The sequence below is a fragment of the Schistocerca serialis genome, chromosome 11, assembly GCF_023864345.2.
Source record: "Schistocerca serialis cubense isolate TAMUIC-IGC-003099 chromosome 11, iqSchSeri2.2, whole genome shotgun sequence".
Taxonomy (NCBI): domain Eukaryota; kingdom Metazoa; phylum Arthropoda; class Insecta; order Orthoptera; family Acrididae; genus Schistocerca; species Schistocerca serialis.
This window is the reverse complement of record NC_064648.1, coordinates 40639574-40664723: the sequence shown is the minus strand read 5'-3', so window position 1 is coordinate 40664723 and position 25150 is coordinate 40639574. Positions and strand designations below refer to the sequence as shown.

General features: G+C 42.9%; 1 protein-coding gene across 1 annotated transcript in view; it reads right to left on the bottom strand.

Annotated features, from left to right (window-relative positions):
- Positions 1-1335: 1335 nt before the first annotated feature.
- Positions 1336-25150, bottom strand: part of LOC126427165 (uncharacterized) — a 172001-nt gene continuing 148186 nt past the window's right edge. Inside the window, exons 2-4 of the mRNA XM_050089389.1 lie at positions 2876-3010; positions 2654-2801; positions 1336-2121 (exon numbers count right to left, since the gene is read on the bottom strand). Of these exons, the coding sequence (XP_049945346.1) occupies positions 1336-2121; positions 2654-2801; positions 2876-2973 (1032 nt within the window). The 5' untranslated portion in view covers positions 2974-3010. The remainder of the gene's footprint in view (positions 2122-2653; positions 2802-2875; positions 3011-25150) is intronic.

The following is a 25150-nucleotide window of genomic DNA, read 5'->3' as shown; positions in this document are numbered from 1 at the left end:
AACGGTCACAATGAAACCACGTGTAGCAATAAGTTGAAATACTTCCGAGTGCTTAAGTTAAGCTGAATTACTAGCGTGTGTACTATAAGTTGGAAATATTTAAGAAATGGCGTGTGCAGGACTTGAAATTAGAGACGAGTACTTCCACGTGGTGAGTACTGTGTGAGTCTCAATCTGTTTATGAGACAAAGGATAAAGAGAAGTACTCGTCCATGGTATCAGTTGAGGACTCGCGTGTGTGATGAATACGTTCTTAATATTACTTTGCGTGATATGATTCCGTGTGACGCTAGATTCAAACTATAATACTCTGAGAGAGAAGCGAGGTGAGTCAGCCGTCTATCCAGCAACGCCACTTGGCTTGCATTGCGCAGGAAGACGTGCATATATCGTCCAGAGTTCGTAGTAGGAAAGAAAAGTTACGAAGTGGGGCAGTGTCGTGTGAAACTGGGATAAATATTAATTGAAGTGGGAAAGCTGAAAGTGATAATGTTGTGACTATTCCCTGTGTAGTATTTCATGTTGTAGTGTGGTGTATGTCATGTAATTTAAGCATGTGTGGTTTGCATGGGAGAGTAGCAAGGTAGTTTCAGAGGTAGTGGGGTTATGGATGTTCCTTTTGTACTGCTCGGTCTGGAGGAAAGTTTCGTGATGATGATTGTGAGAGTCGAAGTGTGAGGTATAATAAAAGATCCACCATCCTATCCAGAAAGTGCACTGCAGCGTTAAATAATTACAAGACCAGAAGATAGAGAATCACCATTGTGATGCCATGCCCACTGGGCGGAATTTCTCTTTTATTATTGTTGTAGGTTATAGAATTTGTGTGTTTAGGTTATAGAATTTATCGGAATAAATAAGATAGTGAAAAGAAAAGGATTGGTGGCCTTTTCCTTCGAATTGTATGTTGTCATGATGTCCAGAATTTATAATTTGTGCGCCATTCATATTCAGTGCGATGGCCACGTGTTGATAAAAACCGTTAAATAAAAAAAAGAAAATGTGGTATTGCCAGTGCGTAGTGAACAGTCAGAGTAGTGTAAACTACTAATAGTCAGATGTGCGTTTCCGTTGCGTAATATTCATACAGAAGAATAATTTGTAACTTAATTGTGAGTACTAGAGTTCATGTTATTCGATAAATAAGAATGAATCCACTCGCTTGGCAAACCACTCATCTTGCAGGCCTGACTGCTTGATGCCACAGTATGAGCAAGGCATGTGGGTGCCTCTCAATAGATAATGTAATTAAAAAAGTAATTTGGTATACAATCATTTTATTGTAACAAGTATTTCATTACAACCAATGAGCTTTTATTGAGCTTTAACATTTATCTACCACCTTCCCGCATCAACACACTGCTGTTGCCATGGCACAGAACCTACGGTGTTGAAGTAGTTCCTGAATTGGTCCCTAATCCTCAATGCATTTACTGTAGGATTCCGTCCATTTTGCTGCTGAATGCCTTCCATAGTAGATGCGAATGTTCTGTTGCCAATTTCAGGTGGAATATAGCATTGGGATTTCTGTTCTAAAATAAAATTGTGCAGCACACAACAAACTCTTATAACAATATCCACCTTCTTTGCTGAAAGTCGAATAGGACTGAGCAGAACCCCAAATTTATTTGACATCGTGCTAAATGCGTTTTCAACGACTCTTCGAGCCCTGCTCAGTCTATAATTGAACACCCTTTTCTCCTCTGAGAGGTCTCTTTCGGGATACCACTTCATCATATACTCTTTCAATGCAAATGCAACGTCAGCAACAAACACATAAGGCAGTTCCACACCACTGAAACACTCTATCTCCTCTGGTGCTGGCAAATTCAGTTTTTTATTATTCAAGGCTTCAGCCAATTTACTGTTATTGAAAATTGCCCCATCATTCACCCTCCCATTTGCACCAATATTTACATATACATATTTATAGTGTGCATCAACAATTGCGAGAAGAACAATGCTGTTGTTTCCTTTGTAGTCTCTGAAGTTTGCACCTTCAGACCTTGGTGCTCTGAAGGTAACTTTTTTTCCATCAATAGCAGGAATGCAATGAGGGGATAGCCAGGACACATTAAATGAATGGGCAATAGTTTTCCACTCGCTAGCAGAGGTTGGAACCTGAAACAAGATTTTTTTTTATTAAAACGGCAGTACAAATGCAGTTGCTAACTTTCATATTTGAATACAATGAGATGTATTTGGAACAGTTTCTGTGAAACAAAATGTTTTTCTTGAAATAATCTATAACCAATGTTATGTCACAAAACTAAAGGTTTGGATCATATGAGAGGTACTCTCATTTAAAGTTATAATTCTTAGCATGAAGGAAATATTTCTGAGTACTACACTGTGCAAAAGAAAGATTCTGTGTTGCTACTCAGCGTCTTATTGCAAAGAGTGCAAAATCAGTTACACATGAAATGCAATGTGAGTATCATATTGCTCAGATCTGTAGAGCGATTTTTGCTTAAACTAAATGTTATGAATGCTGTTTCACTTAAGTCATGATGGTGCTAGAGTGCGATAGTGGATATCTGGTTGTAGTATATCCTATTTCGTGACTCCTCCAGCTGTTAGTGAAAGCTGCATAATAAGATTACACAGCTAGTCTAAATATGTGGATGTATAAATACCTAATAGGTACACATACCTTTACACAAGTAACCTCCAAATTGTTTAATATTGCTTGAAGGGTGTCCGGAATTATCTGTGATAGAGTATTTGGTGCTATTCTGGTAGCATACGCGAGCGACTGGAAAGTTTCACCAGTGGCAGGAAATCTTAAGGTGAGAGCGAGTCTATAAAAGAAGTAAGCAGAAGTTAGATATGCAAACTTTTTGCTACTATAATACTCAGTGTGTAAGACACATACCTATCTCTTGGTTTTATCGACCCCCGCATGTTCGTATCTTGCCTACGGATATCATTTTCAATTATAGTCAGCAATTTCGTGAAAACGTCGGCATCCATTCGCGCGAAATTCCTAAATGAAACTGGATCTTGAAACCTACAACATGACAAAGTAGATTACTTCAGAGCAGCAAAATTCAGTATCAACAATATCGTATGTAAATTACATAATCTAAAACTACAGTATATGAAATGCTTTAAGAATATTCAGTAAACCTGAGAAACCGAAAATAAGTTGGGAGATTGAAACAGAACTACGAACAAAGTAGCTATGTTTACGTACCTCAGCTCATTGTGGAGCATATGCAACGCTCCAGTCCCAGCATTGCGTCGTTGAACCCACTCTCTTGTGCACTGTCTCCTTCGCTTTTCTCTCCTCTCGTCATCGATAACTGCTAGTAAAGCTAAAGCGGCCAGTTTACGCTTCTTCATTTCGCAAACACTTGTCTGTATGCTACTCAGCTCGCGCGCTCCAACTGTAGCCAACAACTGCCGCTGGAGCGCGCTGCCGTCGCATGTGAGCACCATGGAGGTAAGAATAGAGGGAGACGCCGTGACGTCACAGCTGTGAAACTATGTGAAGCCGAGGGTAGCCATCTCAATCCGACCAAGACATTGCTGCTGTAAGCTTGTGTGCATAGGCTTGTCGCTCGCTTTTGGAAGGATTTTGCGCTATTATGGTGACTTGTGTGGTGTTGGGATGTACGAATCGTTCTGATTGTGATGCGAAGTCGAAGGGAATAACATTTAATGTGTAAGTTGTCTCGTTAAGTGTGATTTTACAACTTCATTGTGAACGAACGTGTGTTACATCTGTACTTGTACTATAGCGTATTTTTCTCCTGTATGATTTTAGATTTCCTAAAAATGAAAGTCGGAAAGCTGTGTGGGACAATGCCGTGAGGAGGAAGAATTGGCGTGTGTCTAAATGGAGCACTACATGTTCTCAGCATTTCCGAGAAGAGGACATTGACCGAGCTTCGCTTTCAACAGTAAGGCTCCGAGAAAATGCTGTACCATCAGTTTTTCCTACACACCCAAAACATTTGCAAAAGGTATGTTAATTCAAAGAATTAAATTATTAGTTTTCAAGTTCACGTTTCAGTATAATACGTACGTATCGTCGATAATCGAAGTGTTGAGTAACTCACTTTGTCTTCATCATGTACCAAATTAAAAGCTAACACTACATTAACTGGCGTAAAGTATAGGCCTAAACAGGACACTGTGTAGATTTGCCATTCCATGTACCGTATTTCAGTAAATATTGGTGGTAATGAACAGTGTTTCCCAGTAGTGTAACGTAACTGAAATGTCCCAGTACACATTACAAACAAGATGTTTTTATGGGGCTTTGGAGGGAGGGTATAGCTAACTTAGTTTTCAGTTTCTATTATTTAGTTAGTGATACACGTTCATTACTGAATTAACAAAATTGTATCGTTTACATTGAAGGCTATCTATTCGTAACATTACATTAAAAACTATTTTTAATCAGAAGAAACGCGGAATTTCGCCTTTACGAGATTTTATTTTAAACAAAAACTTTGAAACAACGAATCTGATGACGTTACATGCGTACATGGTGCAATTAGCGACTGTAATACACGCAGCGCTATAGCACACTGGCAATGTTTTGGTCAGAGTGTCATGGCAGCGAGCCACGCCCCCATGGCTTCAAAACGTAGTGCGGCTGGGATACGTAGCGCCATCTCCCCTTATTCTTACCTCCATGGTGAGCAGGCTGGGCCGCGCGTACCGTATGCACGAGTTGTCGCATCGTTCCCGAGCGTTCGGCAGCGCTGTCGACTCGGCACGCTCAACGCTCAACGCTGGAATGCGCGGCCTTAGGGCCGGGGCCGGTGGCGGCATGCAAGCGCGGTCGGAGTTGTGCGGCACTAGCTGCGACAGCTGCTGAATCTGTCGCCCACCTCACCTGCGTACTGAAGCTGAGTGGTCAGTGAACCTGACGAAAAAGCTCAACCACGGCCGCCTGTATTAGAGGCCGGAGGACTGAAATGTGGCAACGTTACGTTAGGGCCTACCGCATGGCTGTGGCTATGAGGTAGCGAACGGAGGCAGTTGTTTACGCACTTTCGCGGTGCCTGTTTTATCCGACATTACAGTGTAATTATGCTATACTGGACTCTACAAAAATTATAGCAGGTAGTCGTGACTACAGTAGAAGATATAACACAATGTAAGTATACAGTTCTGTGAAGTTTGTAGTGTTTTTACATGTATATGTGCAAGAGTGCTACGTGAACGACTTTTGTCTACACAATTGCAACAAAAGTTCTACTATATTCTAGATACAATTCGAAAATAAAGTTTTGAATTCATAACGTTAGTATCAGAATCTTCTCCTAAGTGATTTGTGTTAATATTATGAATATTTCTACACATTTGATTCTATTGTAGACTTGTGTTTCGTGATGTCCAAGCAGTAGAAAAAACCAGTCCACTCAAATTCTCATTTGCTATTTTTACATAATAGTATTTTGATTTAAGATGTTAGCAATTAATGCATCATTCTATTTGCAGATGCCAGAAAAATGTTGTGTTCCTGGTTGCAACAGCAACTACAAATCCAGCAATGAAGAGGGTTACATCTCAGTGTTCAAATTCCCTACTGAAGAGGAAAACAGAAAACGATGGACAAGAAATATCCCCAGAAAGGACTCGACTCCATCAAATGGAAGTGTTGTTTGCATTAAACATTTTGAAGAAAGTGACGTATCAAGAGTGGAGATTTACAAGGACTCTGATGGGAATTGTCACGAGTTTCCTCGTCAAAGCCCAGCTTTTACCAGAAGCTGTGCCAAAAATATTCCCTGGGTTACCATCGTATTTAAGTAAGGTGCAGCCTCCAAGAAGGTGTTTGTCATTTATATAGGAAGGAATATCGTAATACATTCCAAATAACAGACTGAAATAATTGCAAGTCTGCAAATAATGTTGGTAGGCAACTCACAAAATTGTTTGCCGAACTTGTATCTTCAAATCTCGGGTAAGAAACGTCATAATATACTGCTATGAAGCACATGTGAGTTATTTAAAAGTTCATCGTTGCAAGGAAACGAGAATAAAATGCGTAATTCCGACATAAAGTCGGCGTAATACTGCGAGAAATTAGCTTTTCTAGGTTACTGTGTTATTTATAGGGACCAAATCTACAAAAAAAGAAAGTGATTGCGTATCTATATCTGACACGTCGTCTGCAATCGGCGAAATCTGAACTTCAGTCTGGGCCTGGCTGGTGACGCTAGCCGGCCTACTGACGTCACAGGCTACGACGCTGTCAGCTTGACGACTCCGCCCTCTAATACAGGCGGCCGTGGCTCGACCCTTGTGGCAGCTCTTCGTCAATTGCCGGTTGTTGCATCCCGGGCTGTCGCTGCAAGCAGCAAAGTGATGGTGCGCTGGAGTCAGCAAAGTTATGCAGCCATCTCCCTGTATGGTGTTTAACCTTTGAAACGATTATAATTTACTAGCGAGGTGCACCAGCGGTATCTTCTTGCCTCGTGGCCATTAACGCTCTGCTTAGCTGCCCTGGTCGTTGGCGCAGTTTTCTGACAGTGTCTTTTCCTCGCCGTGTTGGTGCTGTCCGGTACAGCGTGTAGTTCGACAGCTTGGTCTTGTTCTCTTTTTCTCTTTGAGTATGTATTCTGCCTTGACTGTGTTTATACGCCAATTATTATGACATAATCCTGCTGCGATCCTCGTCTTCGCTGATACTTTTGGTTGTCGTGCTGTTGGTCGGGTGGAAGGGAATTGATTAGGCAGTTGGTTGGTTCGTCAGACGTCCACAGATCGCGCTGCAACCCGATTGTTTAGTGTTACGCTTGGGTGTCTGTCTCAGCTAAACTGTGGTTAGAGTTTCCTCCGCAGGCCGATCCTCGGAACGCTTCTGAGCGTCATTGTTTGTTGCTGTTGATTCTCATTTTATTTGCAGGTACTGTGCGGGCCTTCAGCCATCTATTAGTATTGTCTGTCTTATGTTTAGTATATGGCCTTCAGCTGAACTTCATAACAGCCTTAAGATTAGGCCTTCAGCCGCGTTTCATTGAAAATTCTTGTTGCTCTGTGTTTAGGCCTTCAGCCGCGTTTGTTTCAGAATTTGTGGCTTTAATACGTAAATCCTTGTCTGTAAGGTTTCTCTTTAATTATCTTGAATTCTTGAAATGGCCTTCAGCCGCGTTCTGTAAATATTTATCTTAAGGTTGTCTTTAATTATCCTTGAGTAACTGTTTGCGCCTTCAGCCGACAACGTACTTCGAGTTTTCTTAAGATATTTTTCTGTTATACTGTGTAAAAGCTTATCTTTAAAGTCTCTCTTTTATTGTGCAAATAATTTTTTTTTTAATTGAGCTTTCAGCGGAAGAATTAACTTGAATTTTACTTAATATGACCTTTAGCCGGAATTGGCTTTTAAAGAATTTCCTTGGCTTATCTGAAATACTATTTCGGTCTTTAGCCGGAAATTGTAAATACTCGGCTTTTACAGAATTTCCTTAGCTGGTCTGAAATATTATTTCGGCCTTTAGCGCGGAAGATATTGTAATTTTACGTAAGTAAGGCCTTCAGCCGTTACTCTAAATCCTGGTGTTTTAAAAGCAATCATTTAAACTTATTCTGGAGAAGTTAGTTGGGCCCTCAGCCGTGAATTGATCTTTATTGTTTTAAAGAGGCAACTGTGCATTAATTTGAGGCATAAAGTTGTGTGTGTTCTTGTACAACTAACAATAATTGACCTTGGCCCCTTTCCACAACCTGATCCGCTCTGTCATGCGAAACCAGATTTAAAATTTATGAAGTCTTCCGCGTCCGCGATTCTCATTTCAGACAGTAAATTAACATGCAGCCATTTGCTCCTTTTTCAACAGGTCTGGCGCCCATTTCCTCTTTTTCATTGCTTTCTGGTACTTGTAAGCTGTAGCTAACGGAATTGCAGCACACGGTTTCTTTTGACTGTTCGACATCTTAAGCTTCTAAAATCGCGCAGTCAACTGACAATTTTTGTCCGTGTTTTTGTTACGTATTTTTTACATTTAATGCACGTGGCAAATGTTCGTCAAATCAAAACCGATGATGAAGTAAGCCGATTCTGTGAAGAAAAGATACCAGCGACCACGAAAAGCGCTCTGAGGACGCAGGTAAGGGTTCATGTGAACTTACATCCCGTAAGTTTCCAGCTTTGTCCCTTTTTTTTTTTTTTTAAACAATACATACTTGTGAAACTTTAGAGTTCTTTTTCTGAAAACAATGTTTTTTCGGCACGGTTGTCGTCGCTCACGGTACAATTTACATCCGATTCTAAATGATTTTTCGTCTCTCTTAAAGCAAACTGAATTCTCTTCAGTTCACCATAGCCCATTTATTTATGATGATATTTAGTTTTTTTTTCGGCCAAAAAAGAGGTGTCCAAAAATGGCCACTCTTTTCAAACATGTATAATTTCGCGAAAAGGAATTTTTTTTTTTTTTTTTTTTTTTTTTTTTTTTTTTTTTTTTTTTTTTCAAATCCCAACGACGAACTAAAATTACATCTTTAACGATCAGTGTGATATGTTGATTTCATGTTTCAGGTAACTACAACCGGAGTTACAGCCGCAGCCGCCGATCTACCTCCTTCGAGAACTGCCTCGGGAAAATTCCAATTAGAAAGTGAAGATATTAATATTTTTCAACAAAAAAATACCAGCAAAAACTTGCATGTATGCTTTAAACATCGCAGCAAACCCCGTTTGCGTACTACATTCCAGTACGTAAAAAAGAAAAATTCTGAATATGAGTAACGGCAACAGCAGAAATCACACAATTTGAAGTGTTGCCAGTTGAAGTAAATAGCTATGGAGTGAAATTACGAATAAGTTAAACTGGAACCATGACACAGATAATTTTGTGGGCAGGCCGAGCAAAAGACACCATTTTACTGGCGGGCTCTTGTAAGATGCAATAGAAGTACTGAGAAGGCAGCCCGCTCTACGCTTGACCGTCCTCTGGGCCAGAGTAGTGGTGCGCGATACGGGATCCCTGCGTCATAGGATTGACGGAGGACACGCAAAAAGTTCAAAGTCTGCGAAACAGGGCAGACGATACCCGAGGTGGGGCAGCAGTTACTAAGACTGCCTGGTATCAACGTTCGATACCACACTTGTTAGTGGTTGCAGCCCGCATCTCGTGGTCGTGCGGTAGCGTTCTCGCTTCCCACGCCCGGGTTCCCGGGTTCGATTCCCGGCGGGGTCAGGGATTTTCTCTGCCTCGTGATGGCTGGGTGTTGTGTGATGTCCTTAGGTTAGTTAGGTTTAAGTAGTTCTAAGTTCTAGGGGACTGATGACCATAGATGTTAAGTCCCATAGTGCTCAGAGCCATTTTGTGGTTGCAGTTATCGACCGCGGTGCGTACTAGTATCGATGGAGCCGCGAGTCGACACCAGCGCCGCTCCTCGGCTTGTATCAAGTTTCTAGCGATCTGTCCTGCCCACTCTCGCTCGGGACGTCAAGTAGTAAAGTAGCGTAGCTCTCAGCTGATAGGAAGCAACCTCTAACAAGGCGCTTAGTAACGTGTGGCCTAACTGAGGCCTCAATGGCTATCAGTTTATAATTATATGTATGCATCCAAGAAAAAACCTGTACAACCAGTTAAGTACAATATGTATTACTTTTTACCAACGACTTAATTATTTTAGTCGCTGCAAATCCAGACCGTGCAGCTCATACCTTATGGCAACTGGTTGACCAGTTGACATCACAGCAGCTGAGAAGAGTGCCCCACCTACCATCTTCGAAGGACGCCATGGGTGTGATGATGATCATGTGACGTGACCGAAACCGGTCACCTATGCCGGCCGTGGTGGCCGAGCGTTTCTAGGCGCTGCAGTCTGGAACCGCTCGACCGCTACGGTCGCAGGATCGAATCCTGCCTCGGGCACGGATGTGTGTGATGTCCTTACTTTGGTTAGGTTTAACAAGTTCTATGTTCTAGGGGTCCGATAGTGCTCAGAGCCATTTTTGAATGGTCATCTATGTTCTTGTAGCATACCTGGTGCGATCAAGACTGAATTTAAAAAAGATTTTTTTTTAATTCTTTGATCACTGTTCCAGATACGTTCATTAAAATTAGTCATCTTAGAGCTTGCTGGATCCGGTTTACGAGGAGGTCTTGCACCCTCGTGACCACACCCCTCCCATCCGGAAGTCCATGGGTGCCACCATCAGTCGTGGCGTGTTCTCGCACTGTGCAGACCTGGCTCCTCCCGAGTCCGGACCCAAACTGCACACTCACACGACGCGGAAAAACAGCGACGTCGCCCCAAAGATAGGGCAGCAGGTCTACATATCGATAAGCACCGCTGATGCCAGCAGCGGATAGGCAACGCTTGCGAAACCGGCTGGCGACAGTCAAGACCAGAAGAAGACAAACAACCGCAACCGTGCAAACTACACGATACGGTCTGGCCTCCAACAGAGGGCGGAAACCTACAAACAGCCGTGAAGCGTGAATTTATTTTCAAAAACTTTTCTTAAAGAATTTACTTTATTTACTAGCGATTCATCAAGAACATGAACACATTTAATCACACCATGTAAGCGTGGAAGTAGTTGCCAGTGGGTAACTCATGAAAACAAATTAAAATTTTTTGAATAAATGGATATTTATTCCTAAAAGCCCTTTTTTTTGTTGAAACAGATTTAAAATTATAATCAGAAAGCACCCTGCAGATATCAAGTTAGAATTTATTCAGAAGCAGAAATATATATATATATATATATTTTTTTTTTTTTTTTTTTTTTTTTTTAAATGAGCTTTCGGGCTGAGAACCTTGCCGCTCCCTTTTAACACAGCCGTAGTGACGACCGCTCACGACAGTCTCTGAAAGACTACACTGGTGCAAGTCTGCAACACACCAGATTACCATAAACTAAAAATTTTAACAATTCACACAAGCACACAAACTATGCACCCCGTAGGAGGGATGGAAATGCTACAAAACAGTGACTACAAATTATTTGCCACCGAAAATGGAACTTGTTTTTAAAAGAACTCTTACGGTTGAAGGGTGGCTACTTTATATACTAAAATGACCATTTAAATAAAAACCCAAGAAATGCAGTCTTACATAAAATGTACCAACATGCTCTACATTACACATATATACCGCCCCTCAAGATGATAGGCAACATAAAAACATATTTCAGGAATTCGGCCTTTACACCTTAAGCAATAAATTCGTTAACACCGAATCCGACAAACATGACAGAGGCAGACAGACAGACACTAACTGCCTAACAAATGCGGACGAGAGACAGACTAGCAAGCTGGGGACGACAGACTCATCCAGACTGACCCGCTGGCGAGTTTTTTTTTTTTTTTTGTCCTTTATTGAATTTCAATTCCCCCCGAAGGGGGCGGGCTGGCAGCAGCTTAGTATGCCGCTCTTCAGCCTACAGACTTTGTTAGAAAGATGAAGAGAATAAATAATAAAAACAGGCGATAAAATCGGAGACTTAAAGAGTAACATGGCGAAAAGAAATCGTGGAACTTGCGTGGGGGCTTAATTAAATAACGAAAATAATTTTTTAAATTTTAGTCGCTGTATGTCCGATCACGTAGTCTCGTAAACGGTTGGCCCTGACTAGTTTTTGTACGCAATCTGACTGCATAGAACAACAACAAAGAATGAAATGAAAATTTTCGTTAACACAATTAATTAATTAAGTCTCCAGCAACTATAAAAGCTACGAAACCAAAACACAAGTGTAATTGTTCTGTGTGTGGGAGTGTGATTCAACGTACACATCTGGCACGGTTCTTCTTCAATAAGACAAGAAATTTTTAATACCATTTATACTGAAGTAATTAAAAAAATTTAAATACTATAATTTCACAAGAAAACCAGAATTACACTCTAATACAAGAACACAAGCCAGATGCTTTGTTGACTGAACCTGTAATGACGCATTATTTAAGACACTGAAATAATAAAATGAAAAGGAAATTTTTTTTTTACCTTCATATATATTGACGAAAAGCACTCTGATCATTACAATATCTCCATTAGAACAACATCTGCTGTCTATCCCATCAAACAACTGCATAAAACATGGAACAAGCACTCTCCACTACGACTTGTCTACAAGAACTTTTCACTACGACATCTCAGCAAGCACTGACTACTACCACATTTCGACCAGAACTGCCAGTGGAGGCGGCCGAATAATACTCTTTGGCGCAATCTCTGGCACTGTGGCTCAGTGTAGCCATCTTTCAAGCTTAAAACAAAGAACAGAGGGATGATGACGCTAAGAAAATACATACAAAGCAGACAGGTAGAACAATACACAGACAATTAAAAAAACACGGCGACAGTCTGGTTTCTGTTCGCAAAAGACATAAAATTCACACGCAGCGACAGCAGGGTTTCTGTTCGCAACACGAGAAAGACGAACAACACTGAACAGTCACTGTAACACTGCACTAAAAAGTTGGCAAATGTGACATACCACAGCCGAGAGCAGGTGGGGGCAAACTGGACAGATGAAGGGAAAATAAAAGAGGGGGGGAGCCGGGAAAGGAGCTGATGGAGGAGGAGGACCCAGAAGAGGGGTGGGGGGCGCTGGGCAGACGCGACAGGGAGTGGGGTAGGCAGAGGAGGGGAATACAAAAGGACTCGGGGGGGGGGGGGGGAGAAGGGAGGTAGGGAGAGGTTTAGTGGGGAGAAAACAGGACGGAAGGGGGGAAGAGGGAGCCCAGGGAAAGGACAGAGGAAAGGAGGGGGAGTGAGGATCAGAGTTGATAGGAGGGATAAATAGAGGGAGAGAGGGCATTGACTGGGAGGGGGAGTTGATGGAAACCACCTTGGGAAAGGAGATGTAGGGTGTAGAGATGGAGAGTAGGGGGGACACAACAGTGAAGACGTGGCAGGGGGCGGGGATGGGAGAGGAGAGGAGCAACCAGGGGGTGAGGGGGTTCAAGGCGGTGGGAGGTGTAGAGGATGCGGGTATGTTCGAGGAAGATGAGCAGATGGGGGAAAGGAATGAGAGGATCTGCCTGGGGGACGGGAGGCGTATACGGAAGGCGAAGCGGAGTGCATGACACTCAAGGATCTGGAGGGACTTATAGAGTTTGGGGGGGGGGGGGCAGATATCCAGGCAGGACTGGCATAACAGAGGATGGGACGGATTAAGGATTTGTAGGTGTGGAGGATGGTAGGGGGGGGCGACCCCCATGTCCGGCCAGAGAGGAGTTTGAGGAGTCGGAGGCGGTTGTGGGCTTTGGATTGGATGGAGCGGAGATGAGGGATCCAGGTGAGGTGACGGTCAACGGTGAGGCCAAGGTAGGTGAGGGTGGGGGCCGCTGGCGAGCTCATGGCGCCCCTTAAATGCACGTGAACAGGCGACCTTTCCCCTTTCCCACCAGAGAGAGACACCAAAGCTGCGACTGCCACAGCGGCGCCACCGCCAGAAACGGAGGGCGACTGCCTCACACTACGCGCCCTCTTCAGCTGATTGATTCACGGCCGCCAATCGCTAGTACGGGCCGAGGGATACTGTCAGCTGTTAGCCTCTGCACTGCACAGTACCGCGCGCTCTGGAGACAGGCGGCTGCCACGGGGCAGACAGAGAGAGACAGACAGCCGGTGGCGACCAAAGCTCCGTAGCTGTACTTTCACAAACTCGGAACTGCGTACTGCCCGAATTATGGCCCAGTCTTCACGCGCAATACATTGCTGGGGCTGACATTTTGCAAGCGTGCTTTTTTCTCCCTAGAATACGAACTCAATTTGACGAATTTTCGCTGCAACAACGTGTCACGTGTTATCGTGACCCATCGGCGGGACGTGAGACCCTACTGCTCGTTCCTTCACCAACAAGCAGAGGACGCCTGCTCGTCGTCGCCCAATTCGTCCAAATTTATGGTACGTGTCAGACAAGAAAGTGCGCGAAGTGGAAACACCAAATGGCCAAGCGTTTAGGAAATAAAAGGAATTTTGTTACGGATCTACCACCATATGGAGCTTGTGAATTGTCCCTGTGTCACCGTGCTTGTGAAGCGGTGTTTGGCCCAGCGGTATGAGATCGGATTTGCACTGAAAGGGCTGTGAGTTCGCATCTGCTCGGTGGTAAATAATTTTGTGCTCCTTGGAAATACTTACACTCCTGACATCACAATGAAGCGCAATATCATATAGATTATTTTATTAACTTATATAAGCACAAAAAGTGTAGACATAGGATGAACTGCGGGACTGCAGACATTTAAAAAGGGATTGTAGCTAACGCGTACACGGGAACGACGTGTATGTAAATCGATACTTCCATTCTTTTGCAATTGATCACTTACATGTAAGGGGGTAATATTCATCAAAGAAGCAGGGGAAGCAATAATTTTGACCGCATCTTGCGTTCGTTATAAACGCAGTGACAGGGTTTTTTTTTTTTTTTTAATGTCTCCATAGAAAAACAAACTTGATTGACATTCTCAAAACAGCTTCTCTCATCGCACAGTCCAGCAACGAACGACGCCTAACGCAGCATGTCGCTGAATACGTGCGAAGATAGCTGCAGATGTATAATAGAATGCAGTTTGATGCAAGCTTCTCGGGAAGTGATTTATTCTTCTTTCTCGATTAGGTAAGTACAGTTTTGACATTTTTTTTATTATATTTTTTCCCTGACGATAAAAATATTCATCACAGGCTTGCATTACTGGCGTACATTTGGGGGGAATTGCTTTGATAGCTGCACGTTGGCAATCCGTATTCATCTTGGAACAGTTCGTCGTACATTTACGGATTTCTTTGTCCTTCCCAGGAGTGATTCAAGAGGAGACATTTATTCTCTTGCACTTAGCGATTCATCACATCAGTTAAATATTTTTTCTACAAGTCTGTTGTCAGGTTACCGGATTTTAGAAGAAGAAACACAAAAATAGTGGCTGTTGTGTGGAGTCGGACCCGCTACCCTTCCAATACGAATCTGGTCTCTTATCGCTGATCCAAGCAGTGCTTCCAAAACACATTGTCACAGGGACAGTTCACAAGATGCAGATGGCGATAGCTCCGTACCAAAATTCCTTTTATTTCCTAAACGGTTGGCCATCTGAAGTTCCCACCTCGAACACTTTCACCACGCCCTACATGTACCACGAATTTGGACGAATTCAGGCTTGTAAGCGATAGCACACATTTCGGTCGCACTTAACTGCAGAAAACATTCACGGCTGCCTCATGACACTTTCCAGACGAAAAATAAATGGTATGTGCCTTGATGCACTTCTAACTACGAATCGGAGAAAGATTATCTCACTTCGTTCCGTTTCGCTAAGGAGCTTTCCCCACGTCCTAGATGAATTTCTCGCACTAACATAGGCGATTTCGTACAAGCTGCTTTGCGGTGGTTTGCGTAAAGCACTTCACAGGCCACTGTGTCCACCATCTTATATACAGCGTGAACATTAATGTAGTCGACAAATAGCAGGGGCGGATTCGTGACTGTAAATGGGGGAAGAAAGGTCCTATGAACATTTTCCCCGTTTCCAAGTAGGGACATCGAACAGATGTGCAGAACTATAGACCTATATCTCTAACGTCGATCAGTTGTAGAATTTTGGAACACGTATTATGTTCGAGTATCATGACTTTTCTGGAGACTAGAAATCTACTCTGTAGGAATCAGCATGGGTTTCGAAAAAGACGGCCGTGTGAAACCCAGCTCGCGCTATTCGTCCACGAGACTCAGAGGGCCATAGACACCGGTTCACAGGTAGATGCCGTGTTTCTTGGCTTCCGCAAGGCGTTCGATACAGTTCCCCACAGTCGTTTAATGAACAAAGTAAGAGCATATGGACTACCAGACCAATTGTGTGACTGGATTGAAGAGTTCCTAGATAACAGAACGCAGCATGTCATTCTAAATGGAGAGAAATCTTCCGAAGTAAGAGTAATTTCAGGTGTGCCGCAGGGGAGTGTCGTAGGACCGTTGCTATTCACAATATACATAAATGACCTTGTGGATGACATCGGAAGTCCACTGAGGCTTTTTGCAGATGATGCTGTGGTGTATCGAGAGGTTGTAACAATGGAAAATTGTACTGAAATGCAGGAGGATCTGCAGCGAATTGACGCATGGTGCAGGAAATGGCAATTGAATCTCAATGTAGACAAGTGTAATGCACCGCGAATACATAGAAAGAAAGATCCTTTTCTTTTAGCTACAATATAGCAGGTCAGCAAATGGAAGCAGTTTATTCCATAAATTATCTGGGAGTAGGCATTAGGAGTGATTTAAAATGGAATGACCATATAAAATTAGTCGTCGATAAAGCAGACTGAGATTCATTGGAAGAATCCTAAGGAAATGCAATGCGATAGCATAGGAAGTAGGTTACAGTACGCTTGTTCGCCCACTGCTTGAATACTGCTCAGCACTGTGGGATCCGTAGCAGATAGGGTTGACAGAAGATATAGAGAAGATCCAACGGAGAGCAGTGCACTTCGTTACAGAATCATTTAGCAATCGCGAAGGCGTTACGGAGATGACAGATAAACTCCAGTGGAAGACTCTGCAGGAGAGACGCTCAATAGCTCGGTACGGGCTTTTGTTGAAGCTTCGAGAACATACCTTCACCGAGGAGTCAAGCAGTATATTGCTCCCTCCTACGTATATCTCGCGAAGAGACCATGAGGATAAAATCAGAGAGATTACAGCCCACACAGAAGCATACCGACAATGTTTCTTCCCACGAACAATATGAGACTGGAATAGAGGGGAGAACCGATAGAGGTACTCAGAGTACCCTCCGCCACACACCGTCAGGTGCCTTGCGTAGTATAGATGTAGATGTAGATTTGTCCAGAAATACATCGCAGCCACGGTTCCTTGTCTGTTGCAGGCTGTGTGATACCGTCCGCACTGGGGGAATGTTACGTGATTCCACGTACTTAAACGTTTGTGACTATTACAGCGCCATCTATCACAAAGGGAACAAACTGGTGCAACTAAAACATTCATATTTCTTTACGTACTACACGAATATTTAATAAAAAATGAGGGTTCCTATGTAAAGAAAACGCAGTTGATATCCGTTTGACCTGTGGCAGCGCCATCTAGCGGGCCAACCATAGCGCCATCTGGTTTCGCCCTTCAAGCTAGACGAGTTTTGTTCTTTGTTGTTTTTTCCTTTAACGCTTATTTCGTGAGATATTTGGCCCGGTCGCGATCAATGGACCACCCTGCATATACAGTGGTTTCTCGCCTTCAGCAAGTAAAAAACGAACAACAGAACGTTGTTCAAGTAATATGGACGTTTCAAGCGGACGCCATCTTGAAATGTATTTTTGACATAGTAAACGAAACAATGTTTATACGTCCCAATGAGGCCAACTTAAAGCCATAATAGTACCAAACTTGCTCTACTAACCGTTTTTTTTCCCGAGTCCAATTTGTCTCTTAAATTATTGAATGACCCTCGTACATTGTCGGTGTTTATGCTGAGCCGTATCGGTTCCTCTTCCGGGCGACCTCCTCTGCCGGGTTTCCCCCTGTGGTTGTCCCGAGGCGGGCCGAATTTCCGGGGCGTGCGAGTCTCGTGTGGACAGCGCTGGGAGGAGACTGGGGCTCCGAGCTGTCAGCTGGCCAGCTCTTTCCTTGCCTGTGTGTTCATCGGGAACTGCCGTTGGGTGGTCGGTGCGTCGACTGAGCGGACGACGTGTGCTGGGTCTTTTTGGCCGCTCCTGGGTTCCGTGCGTCCCTGTTTACTCGCCATTCGTCCCAGCTGCTGCACAATGACTGGTTTCAGTATCGTTTGTGTTGTGAGACCTTAACCTTTCTCGGCGAATTGAATGGTCAGATAACTGACGGGTTTGCTGCCGGGTGCGCTCGTCGATCACCGCCGATACTTCGACAGGAGCACACCCTGCCATTCTCAAGGCACAAATGCAAGGAGGAAGCAGTGTGCAAGGGAATTTAATACCTGGGTTCACAGAGGAGAAAAATGCTCAAATGTGTGTGAAATCTTGTGGGGCTTCACTGCTAAGGTCATCAGTCCCTAAGCTTACACACTATTTAACCTAAATTATCCTATGGACAAACACACACACACACCCATGCCCGAGGGACCAGCCGCACAGTCCATGACTGCAACGCCTTAGACCGCTCGGCTAATCCCGCGCGGCTCACAGAGGAGAAACAAGGAAGATACCACACACAGAACAAGTACCCGCAGAGTCAACACACAATCAAACAAAACCAACATCAGAAATATCGATAGTGACTATTAATCAACAGGTCGGGTAGCACTAATTCTGTCGCTCTGTTTTTTTGGTCAGAGATTCCAAGCAGCATTTAAAGAAAATCCAGCAACTCTTTTTATGAAGTTGCTTGATAGTTTAATTTCAACACCTCCCTTAATGACACTATCACAATAGCTGGACGTTGTATTCCATGGGATGACCGGTGTCAAGCCAATGTTCTGCAATAGCGGATTTGCTCGGCTGTTGTAAGTGTGTGTGACGCTTATGCTCAATACACCGGTCATCAACAGTCCTGATTGTCTGACCAATATATATCATGCCTCACCTGCTAGGAATAGGATAGACACCAGCCTTACGCAAACCGAGATCATCTTTTACGGACGCCAACAGGGCTCGAAAAACACATTTCACATTTCCGCTAAATACGGCCAATCCTGTTGGAAATACTTCCTGCGTAAGGCAAAAAGGCCGTATACACTTCGTTCCTATCAACTGGTTCAAATGGCCCTGAGCACCATGGGACTTAACTTCCGAGGTCATCAGTCCCCTAGAACTTAGAACTACTTAAACCTAACTAACCTAAGGACATCACACACACCCATGCCCGAGGCAGGATTCGGCCTACGACCGTAGCGGTCGCGCGGTTCCAGAATGTAGCGCCCAGAACCGCTCGGTCACTCTGGTCGGCTCGTTGCTATCGTCACTCAGCCGTTGCACACAGGGCCGATAGCGGACCGCATGTGCTATCTGCCTCTCACTATAACCATTCTGAAGAAAGGTGACTTCGAGATGTGAAGCTCAGCTGCCACACTTTCAGGGTCTGAGATAACGTGGGCCCTGCGAACCAAGGTGCGAAGTACTCCTTCACGCTGAGCTGGATGGTGACAACTATCAGCTCGCAGATACAAGTCAGTGTGGGTGGCCTTCCTATAAACAGAATGTCCCAACGTACCATCAGTCTCCCTTCAAGGAAGGAAAGGCATCCATTCTTTTCCACCTCCATGGTGAACTGAATATTCGGGTGGGTTGAACTCAGGTGTTCCAAAAACCGGTTTAAATTCTTACTACCATGAGGCCAAATAACAAAAGTATCGTCTACATATCTGAAAAAACACGCAGGTTTCAAGGTCGCTGACTCCAATGTTGCTTGTGGTATTGTTTTTTCTTTTTTTGTTGCGTCTGTGAAAGGGTCCAAGTAACAGGAGCCCTACTGGAATAGTCAGGGCGATTATTACACCAAGTTGTTAAACTGTTCTTTTTAATCGTGTTTTACAATTACGTTGGCCATCCAACAGTTCGCCTGCTATCTCTAGCTGCACAGGGAAACGACTTTGATGTCGCGGGCACCGTGGGCTCATGACGAATGCCCTGTACTGGTGGGGTACAGTATTTGTATCTAGTCAAATTTCTGAATAAGCAGTCGGTCTTAACGCTGTCCGAGTACACGATTTCTGCAGGCAACTTGTTGTAATTACCTTGGATCAACCTTGCATTTAAATATTACCCTCTTTATTAAAATTTTGTCAGTTCATACATGGTGCGACAATAAAGTAATGAGACTGATTTTGTCTGTAAGACGTGGCAACCCTGCAGGCTTGCGTAGGCACAATACCTTTGACCTCGGTCTATAAGCTGCTTCTAGTCTAAGCGGCACATCGATGCAACTGAGTCGTGCTGTAATAAGTTAACACGAATTTGTGCCTCTCGTCACGGAAATGGAACCGCATAACATTGCGCAACGGTATGCCATTTCTGCTTGCGTTAAATTGGGTGAAAATGCGACGACAACTTACGACAAGTTTCAGAAGGCTTTTGGAGAGGAGGTTATGACAAGAGCTAAAGTTTTTCGTTCGCGTAAAATGTTTAGTGAAGGCAGAACGAATGTTGAAGATGAAGACTGCAGTGGACGACCGTCAACCTCACGGACGGATGTCAACTTGGCCAGGGTGCGTGAACTCGTACGATCTGATCGAAGATTGTCCGTGACAATGATTGCAGAAGAACTGAACATCAACCGAGAAACGGTTCGTCTAATAATAACTGAAGATCCTGGTATGGAAAAGATTTGAGCAAAAATGGCCCCCAAAAATCTCACACCACAACAGCGAGAAACACGGAAAAGTGTGGCAGCCGATCTGTTAGAACAGGCGGAAAGCAATCCACAATTGTTGAGCTGTATTATCACTGGTGACGAAAGTTGATTGTAACCTCCGCACAAAAAGTGTAACCTCCCAACAGACGAAAAAGATATGTATATTGCATTCACATTTAGCGTAACCTAACAACAGATTATCCAGTCTGTCGGGAGAAACAACTTGACCATGTTGCTATAAGCAGACTGTCTGCATCAGAGATACTCAATGTAAAAGTTGCTAAGAGTGCAAGTTTAGATTCAGATCACTATCTATCTGTCGTTAAATTCAAAATTAGACCAATATATAAAAGAAAGAGCGAATATCAACCTAAAAAGTTTGACACTCAGAAATTAACCAAGAAACACAATTTCAGGACACTTTTGGAAAAGAAAACACCTAAAACATGGGAACAACTTCAAAAAGATATAGTACAGACAGCAGAAGAAACCATTCTCCTTACCAAAAAATGGAAACATGCCTGGTGGAATGATGAGTGTGACAAACTAATCCTAACAAGACAACGAGCTTGGAACATTTGGAATGCCAACAAAAATGATAAAAATAGGAACTCCCTAAAAGAAGCCCGGAAGCAAGCTTCAAAAGGCCTTAAAAAGATCCAAGTTCAATACATAAAAGACCAACTAGCATCAATAGACTCCAACTTCAAGCAGAACAATGCTAGCGACTTTTACAAAACCTTCAAAAGTAACTTAAAGAAATACTCTCCTCCTAGTCTATTTTTCACGGACCCAAAAACGCAGAAAACTGCATACAATAACATAGAGAACTGTAGAATACTTGCTGAATATTTTGAAGAACTACATAACTGTTATCCACCGAAAGAAAAATTTAATTTCAATATTGTAAACCCATCACCACCAGACTCCAAGCCACCAACCACAGAAGAAATAAATCATAAAAGAGCTTAAAAGTAATAAAGCCCCTGGAGAGGATAATATAGTTGCTGAACTATGGAAGTACTCTAGTGGCAACATGATACAGTGTCTATCAGAAATACTAAAAGAAATCTGGACAACACACAGATTACCTCCAGACTGGACATCTGCATTAATACATCCACTACATGAACAAGGGAAGGAAACAGATCCTAGCAATTATAGGGGAACCTCCCTCTTACCAGTGACCTATAAGATCTTGTCTAAGGCGCTTTTAAAAAGAGCAGAAGAGATACTTGACAAACAGCTAGGAGAGTATCAGGCTGGATTTAGGAAGGGAAGGTCATGTGCAGAACAAATACTAAATTTAAAGAACATAATAGAAATGAGGAAAATCAGGAACTTAAAATATGTAATTACTTTTGTGGATTTTAAAAAAGCCTATGATTCAATTGACAGAAATACACTGCTTGATATCTTAAAAGAATTGGGACTCGATGCTAAAACAACTGCAATAATTAAAGGTACTTTGACAAATACAAAATCGAAAGTAAAATTTAGGGGAGAGGTCTCAAAATCGTTTGAAACAAAGTCAGGTGTTCGACAGGGAGATGGTCTGTCACCTCTGCTTTTCAATTGTGTCTTGGAGAATGTAGTTCGAGAATGGAGGAAGGCCATCAATACTAAAGGGATTCAACTAGGGAGAAATCCAAACAAGATCACTGTCGACTGTTTAGCCTTCGCAGATGACATGGCATTGATTACAGATTCACTAGACAATGCCCAAGAACAAATAAGAGAACTACAAAAAGAAGCAGCCAAAGTAGGACTACAAATATCCTATGTAAAAACAAAGTTTATGACAAACATCTGTGATGCTACTCAAAATATTGCAGTTGACAACAACACAATACACAAAACAGATTCCTTTAAATACCTAGGAGAGTGGATTACATACAATGCCAAAGAAAAGATAGCTATAGAAACTAGAGTGCACAAAATGGAAAGAGTGTTTCATATGACCAAAAACGTTTATAATAAAAAAATCCTTGTCCTGGAACACGAAATTAAGACACTACCAAACAGTGACCAGACCTGAAGCTCTCTATGCGGCAGAAACACTTAAACTACCAAGAAATGGGGATCTTGAGAAACTAGAGAAGGTCGAAAGAAGAATTTTAAGGAAAATACTGGGAGCTAAAAGAAACGATAATGCTGAATACAGGTTAAGACCAAACAGAGAGCTATATCTGAAAACGGAGAAACTAACTGATGTAATGAGGAAGAGGAGACTACAGTTTTTTGGACATATATTCAGAATGGATAACAACAGACTAACCAAGCGAATATTCACATTACTCAATAGCTACAAATCCAAGCCAGCATGGTTCATAGAGACTGAAAAGGATATTGAAAATGCTGGAGTTACAATAGACACAATAGAAAACAGAACACATTTCAGAAAGGCAGTTCAAAAGGCAGAATTTCAGGAGAGAAAGAAAATAACTAGATGAAAGTGGACTCAAGAAGAAAGGGAACAACACTCTAAAAGGATGAAGCAAATTTGGAAACTGAAGAAATCTAATACAATGAAGAGTAGCCAAAGTTGATTCATCGTACCCTCCAAATGGGTTATTCGAAAGAATATATATATATATATATATATATATATATATATATATATATATATATATATATAACATTCGCGTTTAGTGTAACCTCCCAACAGATAAATTCCGTAACCTAGCAATAATACAATGTAATCTCTCAATAAGATTGTGGCTCACCTATAACCTTTCAATAATTAACTGACTGTGAAGCTAAACTGGTAAATCTGGACGTCAGCAGTGCTGCGTCATGGCCCTGAAAGATCATTCTGAATAAAAAAGAGAAAAATTCTTACCTCAATGAAGTCGCCGGACAACGCGTATATCTCTGCTCCTATATGAAATTTTTCTGGCACAGCCCAGTGCAATGCTGGCCGATAGACTTGTCATATATAACAAGAAACAACTGATTTTCCTTTACAATAATCGGGATGACCATGGATTGGAGAAATTAGTAAATTCTTTAAATTGAGATGAATGAGTGTCAAAAAGTTAATTTTTTATAAGAAACATTATTATTATTAAGAGATTTTTTTAAACATTTTCCATGGGACTTGACGTAACAATAGTACATATGCGCGAGGCTGCTTTTACCTTATACTACATCGTTCATGCACCGCCATCGCTCCCCACAGCCGGCCCAGCAAACACCACACACCAGACTGCTAGCTACCACTTACTCCTACTGCTACACAGTTCCTACTGCATACAGCACTGCTCTCTGGTCTGAGACACTCTTATAGCTTACATATCGCAGGCAGCGCGTGAGCAATCCATCGGAATTACATCTGCTCGAGTGCACTAGCAATAAATTAGTCCTGGACCTCTAACATGGTTTTTTCAGTACGATCCAGAGACAAAACGCCAAAGTTCCCAATGGTGCTCAAAGGGATCACCCACACCAAAAGAGCTCGCATGTCAAAGTCAAAAGTGAACTGCACGCTTGTGTGCTTCTATGGTTCCAAGGGAATTGTAGATACAGAGTGGGTGCCTCCGCCGGCCGGGGTGGCCGAGCGGTTCTAGGCGCTACAGTCTCGAAACCGCGCGACCGCTACGGTCGCAGGTTCGAATCCTGCCTTGGGCATGGATGTGTGTGATGTCCTTAGATTAGTTAGGTTTAAGTAGTTCTACGCTCTAGGGGACTGATGACCTCAGAAGTTAAGTCCCATGGTGCTGAGAGCCATTTGAACCATTTGGGTGCCTCGTGGAGAAACAATTAACCAATATTACTACAAAGAAATTTTAGAAAGACTTCGTAAAAGAGTTCTTCGTGTCCGTGACAACATTGCTGATAATTGTATTCTGGATCACGATAATGCGCCAGCCCATACTGCTCTGTCAGTACAGCAATTTTTGACCTGAAAACAAATTTCAGTACTACCACAGCCACCTTATTCAGCAGATATCGTTCCGTGCGACTTTTTTCTATTCCCAACAGTCAAAACGGCGGTCAAAAGACACAAGATGTCCAAGAAGCTGTGACGATGGTCTTGGAGGCTATTACAGAGGATGAGTTCCAGAAATGTTACCATCAATGGCAAAAGCGCTGGAAAAAGTGTGTGCAATCAGAAGGGAACTACTTTGAAGGAGACAATACTAAACTTGACTAAATGGTAAGCGACATTTGTTTTCACACCAGTCTCATTACTTTACTGTCGCACCTCGTATATCACACGCAGTAGTCCTGTAAGTAGGCTGTTTAGGTTCTTATGTTGGCAACGCCACGTAGCGCTCTATACGAAAACACTGGCTGTGCTGTGTGAAGTCTGTGGCTGGTTTGCATTGTTGGAATATTCGCTATTATAGTGTTGGGCAGTTGGCTGTTTAACAGCGCGTAGCGTTGGGCAGTTGGAGGTGAGCCGGCAGGAGTGGTGGATGTGGGGAGAGAGATGGCGGAGTTTTGAGAGCGGATGATCTGGACGTGTGTCCATCAGAGACAGTAAATTTGTACGACTGGATGCCATGAACTGATATATACAGGGTGTCCCAGCTATCTTGTCCACCCAAAATATCTCTGGAACAATAACAGCTATTGCAAAACGACTCTCACCGGTATCAATGTAGGGCTGGGGCCCATGAATGTACATATTTGGAAACATTCTAAAACGAAAGCATATGTGTTTTTTAACACAAACTTATGTTTTTTTTAAATGGACCTGCTATATTTTTTCTTCAGCAATCTATAGCATGACAAAGCACATACAGAATGGCGTTGATTGCATCGCAATATTCCCATTACATCCCGAGATATTGAGACGCGAAGTTGACGCTTGGAACACCCGACATGCGCTGCTAGCGCACGTCCTGAGGCTCAGGCGTGAACCCCATGCTGCCCGTAATCGCG